The sequence below is a fragment of the Cylas formicarius genome, unplaced genomic scaffold, assembly GCF_029955315.1.
Source record: "Cylas formicarius isolate icCylForm1 unplaced genomic scaffold, icCylForm1.1 PGA_scaffold_7__23_contigs__length_41026272, whole genome shotgun sequence".
In the NCBI taxonomy this organism is placed as follows: domain Eukaryota; kingdom Metazoa; phylum Arthropoda; class Insecta; order Coleoptera; family Brentidae; genus Cylas; species Cylas formicarius.
In genome coordinates this window covers 40,817,016-40,829,043 of record NW_026844352.1, presented here as the reverse complement: position 1 = coordinate 40,829,043, position 12,028 = coordinate 40,817,016, and the positions used below count along the sequence as shown (strand labels likewise).

General features: G+C 37.9%; 1 protein-coding gene across 2 annotated transcripts in view; it reads right to left on the bottom strand.

The window, feature by feature from the left end:
* The window catches only part of LOC132705654 (MAP kinase-activating death domain protein), a 47,669-nt gene that overhangs the window by 16,995 nt on the left and 18,646 nt on the right, over positions 1 to 12,028 (bottom strand). For both annotated transcript variants that reach the window (XM_060676400.1, XM_060676401.1), the window contains 11 exons: positions 11,148 to 11,393; positions 11,026 to 11,094; positions 9,569 to 9,748; positions 9,118 to 9,513; positions 8,907 to 9,065; positions 7,401 to 7,589; positions 7,213 to 7,300; positions 6,653 to 6,783; positions 4,931 to 5,077; positions 1,931 to 2,182; positions 1,636 to 1,875 (listed from right to left, as the gene is read on the bottom strand). In XM_060676400.1, coding sequence (XP_060532383.1) covers positions 1,636 to 1,875; positions 1,931 to 2,182; positions 4,931 to 5,077; positions 6,653 to 6,783; positions 7,213 to 7,300; positions 7,401 to 7,589; positions 8,907 to 9,065; positions 9,118 to 9,513; positions 9,569 to 9,748; positions 11,026 to 11,094; positions 11,148 to 11,393 — 2,097 coding nt within the window. The remainder of the gene's footprint in view (positions 1 to 1,635; positions 1,876 to 1,930; positions 2,183 to 4,930; positions 5,078 to 6,652; positions 6,784 to 7,212; positions 7,301 to 7,400; positions 7,590 to 8,906; positions 9,066 to 9,117; positions 9,514 to 9,568; positions 9,749 to 11,025; positions 11,095 to 11,147; positions 11,394 to 12,028) is intronic.

Below are 12,028 nucleotides of genomic sequence, written 5' to 3'. Positions count from 1 at the left end.
ATTATTAGATATAATATTCTTTCAGTATATGCACCTATGTACCCATACCAATGGCCAAAGTTTTTTATGCTAGATTCCCAAACTGGTGACAGGTAGAGACCTGAGTCGCGGTTAAGATTGTTAAGGGGCCTATAGATATTTATAGACTCTCGGATTTTTCTTTGGTGGAAGAATTGATTAGATGCAAGAATTTTAGTTTTATCGAATAAAATTTTATGTCCGGTTTCGTGACTATGTTCGTCCGGATTCTCCAATGTATTCTTTGCCGCATATGCATGGAATGCTGTAAACTCCTGGCATTTCAAATGGAATTTTGTCTTTGATGGATCGAAGATGTTGAGAGACTTTAGGATAAGTGGTAAATCTAGTTTTGACGTTATATTTCTTTAGAACTTTTGATATGTGGTCAGTGATGTTTTGAATATAAGGACAACAGTGGCAAGTGTGGGATTGCTTTCGGTTTCATTGCTATTGGAAGGTTGTGGTAAAGTGTAGTTAGTGATGGAACGCTTAATATCTTTAATGTGGAAATTATTAGAGAAAAGAGCAGAGGTAAGGTGTTAATTCAGGGTTCAATGACTCGCACTGAGATAGTTCTACGGCGTAGGTTTTCTGTAAAACACAATTACCCAATGTTAGCTCTGATTTCCTATTGATAAGAATATCTAAGAATGGCAAAACATTTGTTATAAAGTTTAAGTGTCTAAGAAAATCTACTAAATATTCCTGACCATGAGGCCAAATAACAAAAGTATCTTCCATAATTTTGTTTGATGGAAGGTGTCGAGAGTTTTTCTGAAAGGCTTCCATGAATATATTGGAGATTACGGGTGCTAGTGGAGAACCCATAGCTGTTCCCGACGTTTGTTCAAAAATTTGAACGTTATGAGAAAGGTGAGAAGGTTTGGTTCCAGATTCTCGAATTTTAATATATCTGAAATGATGTTGAGAGTTTCAGGAATAGGAACTTTGGTAAAGAGAGGTTCTACGTCGAAACTAACCAGAATATCTTGCGTATCTACTGTAATGCTTTTTTATTTGTCCAATAAAGTTAAAAGAATTAATTACGAAACTGTCAGTTTTCCCTGTAAGGGGTTTTAGTAAGGAAGCTAGACATTTTGCTAGAGAATATGTTGAAGAACCAATGGTGCTGACAATAGGTCGAAGGGGTAATCCTGGTTTGTGGATCTTTGAGAGAGAGATTTTTTTACGGAGTCTGATAAAGAAGAAGTCTTAATGATAGATTTAAGGTTGCGTAAGTTTTGTAAAAAGTATTACCCGTGGAAGTTTCTTTGAAATATGTTATTACCTGTTGTTATTGGGTAAAGTCATTAACCAAAAATTTATTCTTCTTCTGTGTATGAAACTTTAATCAATGATGGCTGTGGCTGTCATCACGATAAAGACAGACTATCCTTTAAATCTAAGTTACAGAAACAAGCTAACGATGCCACGTCATCAAGGTGCCTTGTTTCAGAGATCATTTACATTCGACGTTATTCTACAATATCTCTGAGTGGAGTTTGTTTTTTTTTTTCATACTAAACGCTAGATTGCGTTACTATTGAGCTCTCCGGTTAGTAGTACTGAACTCTGTTGAACTAATTAAAACTAATCAAACAATATGATGCGTACCAGGTTGTGTATCTGATCGAGCAGCAGGTTCACCTCCTGACTGTACACCAATCCGATGTGACTTTTGCCCAGCAGCCTTCTTACTTTGCGTTTTATCTCGTCCTTGTCGCAGCCGAGCATGACCAAGATGGCCGTGAGGTTGTACAACATGGTGGCCAATAGTCTGTCCTCTTCGTGTTCCAACCTTTTTCTCTCTGTGTCGCTCAATCCCTTGTATCGTTCCATCATTTCCCGCGGTCCCTAAATCGATCAAGTCAGACACCGGGGTGTTACGTTGTTGCCCGTCATCTCTTACTTGGTCCATTCCGATCGTGTCCCTCTCTTGGGACACCGCGTCCAAGAAAGCGTCCTCCCAAAACTGCATCTGGTCCCACAGGTTCGATCTATCCTTGCCCAGCAGGCCTTCGAACAGGTACGTCCTGGCCGATTCCGGTGACGGCGATTGCGCGGTGTTGACAATATGGCCCCCGTGATATCGAAACCCCGTACTCAACGACGACTTGCTCGACCACACGCTTGCCGTCCTCTGCTTTGGCAACTTGGGGAACTGCAAGAACGAGAATGGTACGGTTTGTCAAATAGGACGACCCCCTCCGACATCAACTTTGTTATTTTAAATGTGAACACCTTGTATATATCGACGTCTTCATTGTCTGACACAGTGATGCGCAAACTATCTTCATTTGCGACCCCCACTTTTTTTAAACAAGTAGAGAGTAGAGGTTTTTTTTAATCGTTAACGTAGTTAAAATGAAACTATTTCTGAAATTTCCTTTTATTTGAGATTTTTACATAACACATAATTTTGTGAAACAATGGTTTTATGTCCATGTTCGGAACTGTATGGGAAACCGCAATCCGTAAGTCATCCTGTGGATCTAATCGAGATCGATATTTTGTTTTAATGGCAATTAATTTTGAAGAGCCGGATTCACATGAGTAGGTCGATGCGAATTAAATCAAAATATTTTTGGCAAGTCAGAGACCTAAATTGAATGCCCAGAGTTTTGTCATTCGAAATATCAATTAACTGTTCTTTTTCATTTAACGGGATATTGGAATTAATAATATCAAACGAAAATGAATTACGGATCCAATCTAATTCTTCAGCGTCACAACGCCATTTTATACGAGGCAATCAACGTATGAAAAAAACCACATAACCTCAATTTCTGTCTAAAGTATGTAAAATCCGAATAGGAATTTCTTAAGAAATTGACCTTTATTTTAACCAAGGATTCCAAAAATATCGAAATATGTTCCGTTTAGAATAACAAAGTTGATGTCGCTCTACTCTCCAGACTTAGCCTCCAGCGATTACCGCCTGTTTTCTAACCTCAAAAAATGGCTTAGCGGTAAAGGATTTAATTAAATTAATTAATCATCATTAATTAATTAAAGAGTCCGAATTGCCCTTATTTTTGAAGTTTCAAATTTGAATCGTTCAAATGGCCCGTAAGGTCGATTAGAAATGCCATTTCGTCACATAAAATCCGCTTTTTTATTTGCTTTGATGTTACGTCGTAACATTCGGCTGATGTTCCATCCAAAAACGGTTAAATTAATGATTTTTGCTGCCACACTCATAACAGTCTAGGAGTTAAGCGCATTTAATTTAGTTAGACCATGCAAGCACCATGGCAAGTCAAAAATACCGCTCGAAATGCTTAACTGAAACTGCCTCGCATTTTAATCTGTCCTTGCTTATATATGGTCTGAGAGGGGAGGAGCTAAAGTGCTATAGATTATCATATTTCTTCGTGGTCGTGAAGAATTCGGATGATTCCGTCGGAGCATATGTTTGCCTCGGATGGTAAGAAGGTATGATTTTTTTTTATCACATCCAGGAAATATTTTTGCGTATCCATTTAGAAATTTTATTATTATCATTACTAAATGAGATAAAACCGTAGAAATCACTAATTTATGTGTAAAGGAAAGAGCTAATATATATGAGATCAAAAGTTAACAAAAGCGGTACATAAATTTTTATTAGATTTTCAAGTAAATCCAAAATAGTAAAAAAAAATATTGCCATTTTTATTAAGTCTATAGCATGTACATTAAATGGCAGAAAACATACATTGGAAATTCTATATTGATTATGCTTTATTTTTTGATAATATTTACTGGTGCGTGAATGCACCACTGGTTTTATCTGTGAAACAAAACTTTGTTATTGCAAGTCTAGACAAGTCAGCGCATGTAGAATGAAGAATGACGAAGAAGATATGAACGATAACATAATTCTACAAGAGTTTGGGGAACCAACTGATATAGTTGGAACTTTCGAGTTAACCAAATGATACAGCTGTGCTTCAACAGTCCTCTAATTCATCAACTACTGAAACTGAATGGGACTCATCAAATGATGAAACCCTGGAATTCAAAAGAAGACATATGCTTTCTGCAAACTACAGGTTTGCTTCTGCTGTCCAATGGAAGAAAGGTTAGATTGAGTACACTCACACACCTATATCCGATGAATTTAGATCCCGTGAGGAACTAAAAAATAGTATAATATAGTATAAAAAATTGTATAATATTGTCATCGAACAAAAGATTTCCCAGGTAGATTTTAAATCTTACACTGCTTTGCGACTTTTAAAAACTGATAAAACAATTACTCAAAGAAATCTTGCACCTGCCATAGATGAAGTGCATTATGATAATCAAGGTCACGAAGGAGCTGCAGAATCTGCCACAGTCACACAATTTACGTTTGTAATAAGTGCGATGTATTTACATACTTCATGCTTTGTAAAATATCACCAAAAATGAAACCCGGTGTTACCAGTGGTGTGTTTTTTCGTATCAAATCAGGTTCTATTTGGAAAACAATCTACTTTTAGTTGTTTTCTGTCGAATTTGAACTTTCTTTTGTATATTTATGTATAAATCATATTTTACACCTTATGTGCCCCAAAACATTATTTAATGTTTTTTCCCAGTGGTTCGTTTACGCACCAGTATTTTTTGTATGTTTCGAGTTTTCATTTTCTTTTTTTGGCACATGTAATATATTCTTAAGTGCAAAAAAACAAATAATTTCAGAGCAAAAAAGCATTTTTTTTTGTGTTTGGGATAATATGGGTTAAGCTCGTTTTCTTTTGTTTTATTGTTTTGTCAAATCTGTTTTTATGTTTCATTACAAGTTCCCTGGACAGTTTGGCAACCATTTTGAACGTAGAACGGTAGCAGCTGTCATTCTGTCAGCTGTACACTTTTTGGCAAATTTGACAAACGCACCTGACGTAAACGGACCAGCGATAACTATGACGTCACCAATCTTTACCTGCAACGTTTCGACCTCGGTATCGGACACGGTCGATCTGAACGATGCCTGTGCTCCGCCTCTATTCAGACCGCAAGCGGGACCCGTGGTGATGGAACCCGTCGAAGGTGAAACGGTACCACCGGAACCATGCAACGTGCCCTCAGCCTGCCACACATAGTTAAAAAAAAATAGGCAAAAGCATTCAGAACTGATTAGAAAAGCAGGTTGCACGATTTTCTTTATAAGGTGGAACGGACATTATACTAGAATAAGAGTTTTCCGAAGAAAGTTTTGAAATTTTGGCAGAAACCTTGGCTTTTATACGGAAGTGTCGTGGTAGACGGCGTTCCACTCGTTTTGCTATTTTTTTCTCTTGTTATCGAGGGCGTTGACTACTAACTATCCACCATTTTTCGCATTTCTTCTTTTTTTGGTTGATATGGTTCAGTGTATATCATCTCGGGTGTCTTGCTGTATCGCGCCTTGTCTAGTTTCGTTTCTTCTTAGGCTTTCAGGCGTTTCATGTTTCTATTATTGCATCAGAAAGCTTAGTAATTTCTGAGATTTCCTTGACCTTTAAACGTCGATCACTCAATACCATCTCTTACATTTACTAACATTTTCCGTTATGACCTTCACTGGTCGACCAGTTCTTGAATCATCTTCAAGGTACTTCTGCCCCATTTGAAAACGTTTTGCCCATTCTTTCACTACAGAATACCAAGGAGAACGTTGGCCGTACACACCATCCAGCCTTTCTTTAATAATTTTAGGTGCTAACCCTTCCTTTGTCATGCATGATCATTTAGGTATGCATAAGGTTAGTGCAAGATGGGTTCCTAAAAAACGATAATACACCTGTCCATACTGCTGGTGTTGCACAAGCTGCCATTTTAGAGTGTGGGTTCCAACAGATAGATCATCTTCCCTATAGTCCAGATATGGCCCCCAGCGACTATTATTTGTTTGGATATTTGAAAAAGGACTTACGTGGACGGCGGTTTAACGACGAAGTTGAGTTAAAAAAGGGTGTTTTAGCTCATTCTGCGGACAAACCAAAAGAATATTTTTTGAAAGGGATTGAGTTGTTAATAAAGAGATGTAATAAGTGTATTGAAATTAAGGGGGATTATATTGAAAAATAATAAAAAGTTGTTACTCTACTTTGTATGAAATAAATATGAAAGATCTCAGTAAAGTTGATAATAAAATTTTGTTAAAATGTTGTGAGACAGGTTTCAATAAAATAAATCTATGTTGAGAAAAAAAAATGATGATACTGATTTGAATTATCATTCCCTCATAGTTGATTTTTTTCATCGCTACTTTTTTTTCATTCAAATCAAAAAAGCTGGGGACCACGTAGTGTGCTAATTTACCAGAGGACTACATAAAAAATGGAAAAAATTGGCATTTTTTGCTAATTATACTTTTAATATTATGCGAAGTCGTTTTTCGCAAATTCATGAGAACTACTCATGTATAGTCGGTTTTAGAGTTAGACTTTGGATTTTTTAGGTTGTTCCGTTCTTGCCCCCTCGAACGGTTTAGTCTTCGAGCGTCTCTGACGGGAGACACGCAAAGATGTTGCGAAAAAACGTTATGCGGAACTTAGTAGAGAATTTGGGCTGGTTTTTTAACTACCAAAACTTCAAAACTCACGCGGAACTCTTGAATTACGCGAATATTTACAAATGTACATGCGTCAGTCGGTGATAAAATGAAAATGCGGATATTTACGTCAGAGTCGAACGAAGTGAGTTTGCTGAGGATCATGTTCTTCTTCTGAGTCAACATGTCCTTGAAAATATCGGCTGTCGATTGTTCCCTGTCCGTATCGTCGCCCTGAACCAGACGTACTTCCGGCGGATCTAAAAATATACCAAGTACTTTTTTGTGAAATAAAAATCAGAAATGTAATTTGGAAATGAAACGCTAGTAATACTTTCTGCAAAACTTCTGGATTCCCCCTGCGTCGGTTTCGCCAATCATCCTGTTGGCTTCTTCAGAGCTTGACTGAAACTGCTTATATATTGTTTGAGGGGGGCGGAGCTAAATGAGGGGTATGAACAACGTCTTGGATGACTGATTCCCATATTGGTGACAGGTAGAGATCTGAGTCGCGGTTAACGCAAAATGATATATATTTTATAAAAAAAATGCGCGTACGCCGCTGGATTCTATGCAGAATGATTTGCTTGACCGAAATGAAATTTCCGTTTTCGCTGGCAATGTAAAATCGTTTATCGTGTCCGGTGTTTGGATACAATCGTTCTGGTCGTTGGATCATACGGAATTACCTGCTTGTGAAGATTTTCTGCTGTCGTTTTCCCAATCGGAGGACTGGAGCGAGTATCTCGGGCTCTGTGGCGATTTTGGGCTGGAACTCTGGAAAGCAAGCAATAAAAAAGATTAATTGATAATATAATAATAATAATATGTTTTCGCATTGTCGTGCTTTGAGATATACCCTAACTGAAAATCGCACCTGCGTGATATCGGAAGACATGGCGCCGTCGCCGACATCTTTGGACCAGTAATGGGTATGGGCGACTTCTTGCAACTGAAACGCTGATGCCATACCTCCGAGGCCGTAGTTGCCGTAAGTCACTTCTAAACCGTGCACGATCGCTTGTAACACCTTCAGCATACCTTTCCACACGGGTTTCGGTAAACACTGGAATGCATTTTGCACAAGCTTCAGCAGTAGATCCGAAGGATGACCGGAAAACGGAAGAAAGCCAAAACCCAAACGTTTGCAAAACCGCAATGAATAGAATAAACAAACAATTAAAGAAAAGAAAAAAAAAGCAGTATATACAGAGACTTTTCGTCTAAAACCGGATTTCGGATTCAGACTTGAGATCGTTTCGTCAATCATATCGCTGGCCTCTTCAAAGCTTAACTGAGACTGACTCGCGTTCTACTCTGTATAATACGACCAAAAATATAGCGCATTTATTGCGTTGACGTTGAACAGATGTTTATTCTGCATTAAGTGGGTCTTGCCTGAGATAGAAGCTGTTTTCACTAGATAGTTCAAAGGGTAAGGGTAAGTATGGTCTGTTCATATATATATATGAAAGTGACCAATTGCTTTTGAATGAGATTATCCAAGGGTGGTTAACATACAATGCAACAAGATTATTACCTAAAGTTTCGGAATTTAAATTTAAATTCAGGTACCTGTGTTTAATATTCTTTGGTTTGGTATACTACTTAGTTTAAGTTTATTAGTAATCATTCTTATTTCGTGTATAATACATCGTGTGCGAATTATGCAAAATATGCGCCAGTCTAGTGTATCTCAGGAGATGCTCCCGCCCAAATGTTGCAAATGGGATAGACAAGTGGAAAATGAGAGAAAATGCTGGTACTTCGCGAGTTTTTAAAAAGCAACACTAATTAGGCTTATAATCTACGACGTATATAAAGCGAATAATGTTTTAAGCGTAGAAGAACTGCAAAATGCACAATAAACATCTCTCGGGATGGGTTTAACCATGGTCCTGCGAAGGTCTGTGGTTAAGGTACTGTAAAATACTTAAAACGTCAAAGCAATAAATGCACTATATTTTTGGTCGTATTATAATTTAAACTGTAATTTTTCTTTAGATTTTATTGTTTAATTAGGGATATTTCGTTATCGGACTTTAATTTTGTATATTTAATTTTTTCAGTATAGGTCGCTTGATTGAATTTCATGGATATTAATTGGACATATTTTATTAATTTCTAGTATAGCAGTCTTATATCAAAGGTATATATCAAATGGCGATTTCAAAGTATCCCGATTTATGATATTTTGACAGGTCACTTTTCGTAATAAAGTACGATAAATTGAAATTAAAATCTTTTAATTGATATCTATTTCTGAAAAGCTAACAACGAGCCCAATAAAATTATTAAAAGACACGCAAATGACCCTGTATATCGAAATTGGTGTTTAAATTTTGGCTTTAGTAATTAAAAATATGAAAATGGACTGTCTTACGACGTCGTCGATGTGATCGTCTGGTGCGATTTTCCTGTCTAGCGTCTTGTTGATTTTGCTGAGCACGAAGTTGCGATACGACTCGTCCTCCATCAGCTTCTTCAGGCGGTTTAGTTTGAGCCAACCGACGCCTTCGCCTTCGAGAACGCTGCCGACGATCTGAATAACCGAATCGTGAACTTTTCGCCGTTTTGCCACGCGCGCAACGTACGTCTTTGAGAAAAGCCTGGTTCTCACTGTTCGTCGCGGACTTGTCTACGCTTTGTTTCCGTTGCAGATCGTCCTGCCTTTTGGGCACGTGTTTGATCAACGGACTCTTCTCGACGATACCTTTGGGTCCGCGTTGAAACGGCCCGAACATGCTGGTCTTGGATTCCTTTGGTCTGGGCACTTGGCTCGGGCTCTGTTCCGGTTTCAGTTCCCTTTTGCTACCGAACAAGTCGGAAAACATGCTCGACGTACTCGTGGCCAGTCCGTTGAGGTCCGAACTGATGTTCGTGAAGAAATCGCGACTTGCACCGGCCAGCACGTTCGAAGTGCTGACCAGCGAGGTGCTGCTGCTGCTGCTGGAACCCCGTCTCGAGTCCGATCTGCTGAAGGAGTCCGTCTGCAAGCCGATACAGATAGAAAATTTCAACGAGGCACGACGACGCTAACGGTACCCTTAGCAGACCCTTTTTGGTGGCCGCCTCCTTGGCGCTTTTGGTCAAATCGCCCAGGGTGGACTTGCCCACGTACGTCAGGTCGTCTAACGTGGTCTTGCTCATCGCGGTAGCGGTTTTGCCCGCCTCCTGGACGCTCTTGGAGGCCTCCTCGGCTGCCTTTTTTGCTTGGGTGGTGAACTGTAGATCGATCGTTTTTTTTTTTAAAGGAACTTCCACCACCATCATAATACTTGTTTACGACATAGCAATTTTGAAAGCACATAACGAGGCTACACTGGTTTCTTTGAAAAATTAACCAAATGCAAAAACGGAAACCATAACGTCATTCCTAAGATCAATAAGACTCTTTTCTCATGTCGATTCACGACAACACTTCGAAATTTTGAAAAGCTAACCTCAACACTTACGAAACGATCAAACCCATACATTATTATCAAAAAGGAGGAAAGCAGAAACCAAAACGTCATTCCTAATTTTCCTTAAATATCCTATGATATCAAAAATGCTGGAAATTTGCGTTTATCTTGTAACCCATTTGTCACATTCAGAAATTTGGAAAAGCTAACCTCAACATTCAATCATCAAAGTCTTCCCAACCAGCAAACATTTTGATTAATACATCATCGCTCCAACTTTCTGAGATTGAAGAATCGTATGACGTATAATCCCAAAGGAGAAAATCATTTGAAATCTTAAACAATAATGAAATTCGATTTAAAAGTGCAAAAATTTAACGTCCTGAATCAAAGTCTGAACGCATAGCTTAATATCAAGAAAACATTCAAGGTGTTCTTAAAAACCGAGAAAGAACTCTTCATATCCGTAAAGAAATACACGAAATCAATAGGACTCTTTCGTCACTACATCTTGACATTGTTCTCATACCTCTCATATCCTTAGTCACATTCGAAAATTTATAAAATTGATTTCAACACCTTTTCAAGCATCAAACATCGTGGTAAATGTATCATCCTAGCGACTTTCTGAGACTGAAGAGTCAGCGAAAGTTTCCGACTTTGTTCCAAATGAGGAAATCATTTCAAATGTCGAGTCTTAGATTAGATAAAAACGGCAAAAAGCTAACTTCCTAGCTAACGAACGCATAGCAAATTTGTGAAAAAAAAACTTTAACTTGGTTCTTCGACCCATCCGCTTCGCTTCTACGTCCAAACCCTTTGCAGGGAAAACTTGTATTAAACTTGTACTAAACTTCCTAGTCCTGAAGCATTCAATATAGTATCAGGTATATTGGAAAAACAGGACGAAAAGTAGCAATTAGGAACAAGCAACGCGAAAAAGCGTGAAAGTTCTTGCACCTAAACCATTCCTCTACCAAAAGAAGATCGCTTAGCTCCTCCCTCTCGAACCGTATATAAACAGCTCCGACTCAACCAGCAAGAAGATTTTCAGATAGTACCAATCAATCAATTAATAAAAAAACATTGTGCGCGTACCTTATCAAACGGAGCGAATATGTGACTTTCCTCCGCTTCAGACAGTTTCTCTTTCGCCTGGAATTTCAGCTAAAAAACGCGTCGTTGAATGTTTGGCCCAACGCGTATCCGAACTCTCTCACCTTGTCCATTTGGGCCAAAAGTCCGTCCTGGCTACTCTGACGCGTCGTCTCCCTTACCAGTTCCTTCGCTTGAGACGCGAACTGTTCAAAGAGAGAACCCTGAGAACCCTGCCTAGGCACGCCGCTTCCAGCAGAGTGTAACTGTCCGGGACTCGAGGTTCCGGAAGAACCCAGACTCGAAGCTTTGGCGAAGACGTTCCCCACGCTGGGCTGCTTTTGTAATGGGGCGGGAGTGATCGGAGGAACCTGTATATATATATATATATATATATATATATATATATATATATATATATATATATATATATATATATATATATATATATAATTACGAATTTTAATCTTGGGTGCCAAAACGATACAAAGAGAATCGAAATTTCTATATATACTTTTTTATTCAAGAAATATTTTTTTACTAGCTAAAATTTAGTAAAATTTACCATTTTTTGAGTAAAAACTTTATTTTAGCTGAGCAAATTTTTTATCTATAAATTTGTTAGTTAAAATCTAGAATAAAAATTATATAAAAGTTTTTGATTTTTCATCAAGAAATGATAAACACCCGCCCATGAAAATCTTATACCACCAGCGCAAATTTCTTTTTTCAGACCTATTAATTTATATATCCCCAAACGAATCCTGCTTAAAAAGAGTTGGAAGATAAGAAATTAATACGGTTACAATACCCTCAATTATTTTTATAGCTCCTCTCCTTTTTCTTTAGGAACTTTTTATTCATCTGATTGTAAGTACATATTAATATATACATATATAATATAAGCTTTTGAACTTCGTTTGAAACCTTTGTTATTACAAAACAATTTAAACTTCTGAAAACTAATCTGGTTAGCTTTTGGATCAGATTGAAGTCAATGATTCGG